Source organism: Ostrea edulis, chromosome 5, assembly GCF_947568905.1.
Source record: "Ostrea edulis chromosome 5, xbOstEdul1.1, whole genome shotgun sequence".
NCBI lineage: Eukaryota > Metazoa > Mollusca > Bivalvia > Ostreida > Ostreidae > Ostrea > Ostrea edulis.
The window spans coordinates 81237940-81240501 of NC_079168.1; the positions used below are offsets into that span (position 1 = coordinate 81237940).

Consider the following 2562-nt stretch of genomic DNA (forward strand, 5'->3'; position numbering starts at 1 on the left):
TGTCGATGTGAGAAATGCTGTTCTGACACAGTCAGTGTGAGAAATGCTGGTCTGACACTGTCAATGTGAGAAATGCTGGTCTGATACTGTCAATGTGAGAAATGCTGGTCTGATACTGTCAATGTGAGAAATGCTGTTCTGACACTGTCAGTGTGAGAAATGCTGGTCTGACACTGTCAATGTGAGAAGTGCTGTTCTGACACTGTCAATGTGAGAAGTGCTGGTCTGACACAGTCAGTGTGAGAAATGCTGGTCCGACACTGTCAATGTGAGAAATGCTATTCTGACACTGTCAGTATGAGAAATGCTGGTCTGACACTGTCAATGATATGATTAACAATGCGAAGATACAAATCTTGATCCTCAGAAGTGTCTGATATATTAAACCATGACAGTTTGCAAGATGTGCATTTTAATTAATGTGTTTAACTACATGTATAATCAGATGAGAGTTATGATAAAGAAAGATATAGTTAGCATATAAGATCTTATGCCCCCACCCCAAGTGAATTAAAAATAGACCTATCCCACCCATGTGAAATTCTCATATGAATTAAAAATATACCTACTCCCACCCATGTGAAACAAAAGTAGACCTGATAATTACTCCAAAGATCATTACTCCATAATGTGTTGAAGGCAGATCTAGGTCTTTGATGCAGTTATTTGTACGTTGCATGATCGAGATCTTTATTCCAGTCCCATTTTTTCTTTACAGTTACCAGCCTCCTCATGTAAGAAGGAAGATTAAAATCCAGGAAATCGTAGACAAGTATCATCTTAAGATGACCGAGTCAGAGTTTTACACAGCACTGTTTCAGGATGTACACAAGTGACCCGCTCCTGTTAATAGCGGAAAATTAATCACGCACAGAGGCCAAGTGTGATGTCTAATGTGATTCTTTATTTCAAGTCTCCAACAACTTTCTTTTGTTGCTGGATGACTGCATTGATGTTGGCATAGAAACAATCATTTATGAATGAAGGAGATTAATCAATGACAAAGACACCACTGTAAATGTGAAAATTCATGTCTTACCAGTTACAGCTCACTGTAAATTATCTCCATGGAAACTCCCATCTGTCGTAAGTTACAGCTCACTGTAAATTATCTCCATGGAAACTCGCATCTGTCGTAAGTTACAGCTCACTGTAAATTATCTCCATGGAAACTCGCATCTGTTGTAAGTTACAGCTCACTGTAAATTATCTCCATGGAAACTTGCATCTGTTGGAAATTACAGCTTACTGTAAATTATCTCCATGGAAACTCGCGTTTGTTGTAAGTTACAGCTCACTGTAAATTATCTCCATGGGAACTCGCATCTGTTGTAAGTTACAGCTCACTGTAAATTATCTCCATGGAGACTTGCATCTGTTGGAAATTACAGCTTACTGTAAATTATCTCCATGGAAACTCGCGTCTGTTGTCAATTACATCTCGCTGTGTAAATATTTCCATGACCAGAGCTCCACATTTACAGACATTTTAGAGACTCTTAGTTATTTATGACAGGAGTGGTGCTATTTTTGTTGCATGTGATAGAGGTGAACAAATGCTAAATGAGTTGGTGTATATTTAACTTAGTATTGTATACTTTACATTTGTGAAGTGATTATTCTTCACAGCTTTTTATTTACAGTCAAGTGAAAATTCCACTTCTGTTTCTCATAATTGTCCATGTATGATTTCATTTTTTAAAAATTTCAAATCATTTAGTTGCATTTCAGTTCCAATTCAAATTGGTTTATAATTTCATTGCAAGATTGTCTATGCATGTACAAAAAATATTTTTACATTTCCCAATTGTTTCATTTTCATAATTAATTTTTTTTGGACATGAAATTGCTTTAAATTATTTGATATACTTGGTTCAGTGGTTTTATACATTGAGTTAAGCTGGAGTTATATACAGTTTAAAACAGAACTGGCATTTGTTTTTATAGAAGGTAATATTGATTGAAGAATGGGCTCAAGGTCAAAGAGTTTAAACATCTATCAATATTCTTATCATTATTTATCACTCTCCAGCATATGAATAAAAGTGCAATACTAAATTATAATGTAGCTATTTTCTCTGTTGTTTTTTTTCAATAAATTATGTTTAAAAGTACTCTCTTTTTATTGTTATTGTCATCTGAGACAGAGGTTATGTGTGCTTGTATTGTCTATGGGACAGGTATGGTGGTGTGCATCATGCAGTGTGTGTAAATGTTTTGAAATCTCGGCTATATTTTGAAAATCCTCATTGTCGAAACCCACAGGTTGTTTTTTTTTCCATTACACTGCTCTCAACCTGGATTGAATGCAGTGTAACGGGGAGAAAAACCTTTGACCAAGAACAAAAAATATGGTATATATATGTACCATATTTAGCAGTGATCTTAATTATATAATATGTGTATATATATTCAACAATAATTACTAGTCACGGTAGCTCACATTGTCGCAAACCACAGTTATCATTTCATTCTATTTCAAATAGAATGAAACAATAACCCATGGTTTGGGACAATGATTTGCACAAACTTGAATCTGCACTGTCTGATGAAGCTTTCATG

General features: G+C 35.1%; 1 protein-coding gene across 6 annotated transcripts in view; it reads left to right on the forward strand.

The window, feature by feature from the left end:
* Positions 1–2114, forward strand: part of LOC125649009 (ral GTPase-activating protein subunit beta-like) — a 42133-nt gene extending 40019 nt beyond the window's left edge. For all 6 annotated transcript variants that reach the window (XM_056166433.1, XM_056166430.1, XM_056166432.1 and 3 more), the window contains one exon: positions 719–2114. In XM_056166433.1, the coding sequence (XP_056022408.1) occupies positions 719–836 (118 nt within the window). In that variant the 3' untranslated portion in view covers positions 837–2114. The remainder of the gene's footprint in view (positions 1–718) is intronic.
* Positions 2115–2562: the final 448 nt, after the last annotated feature.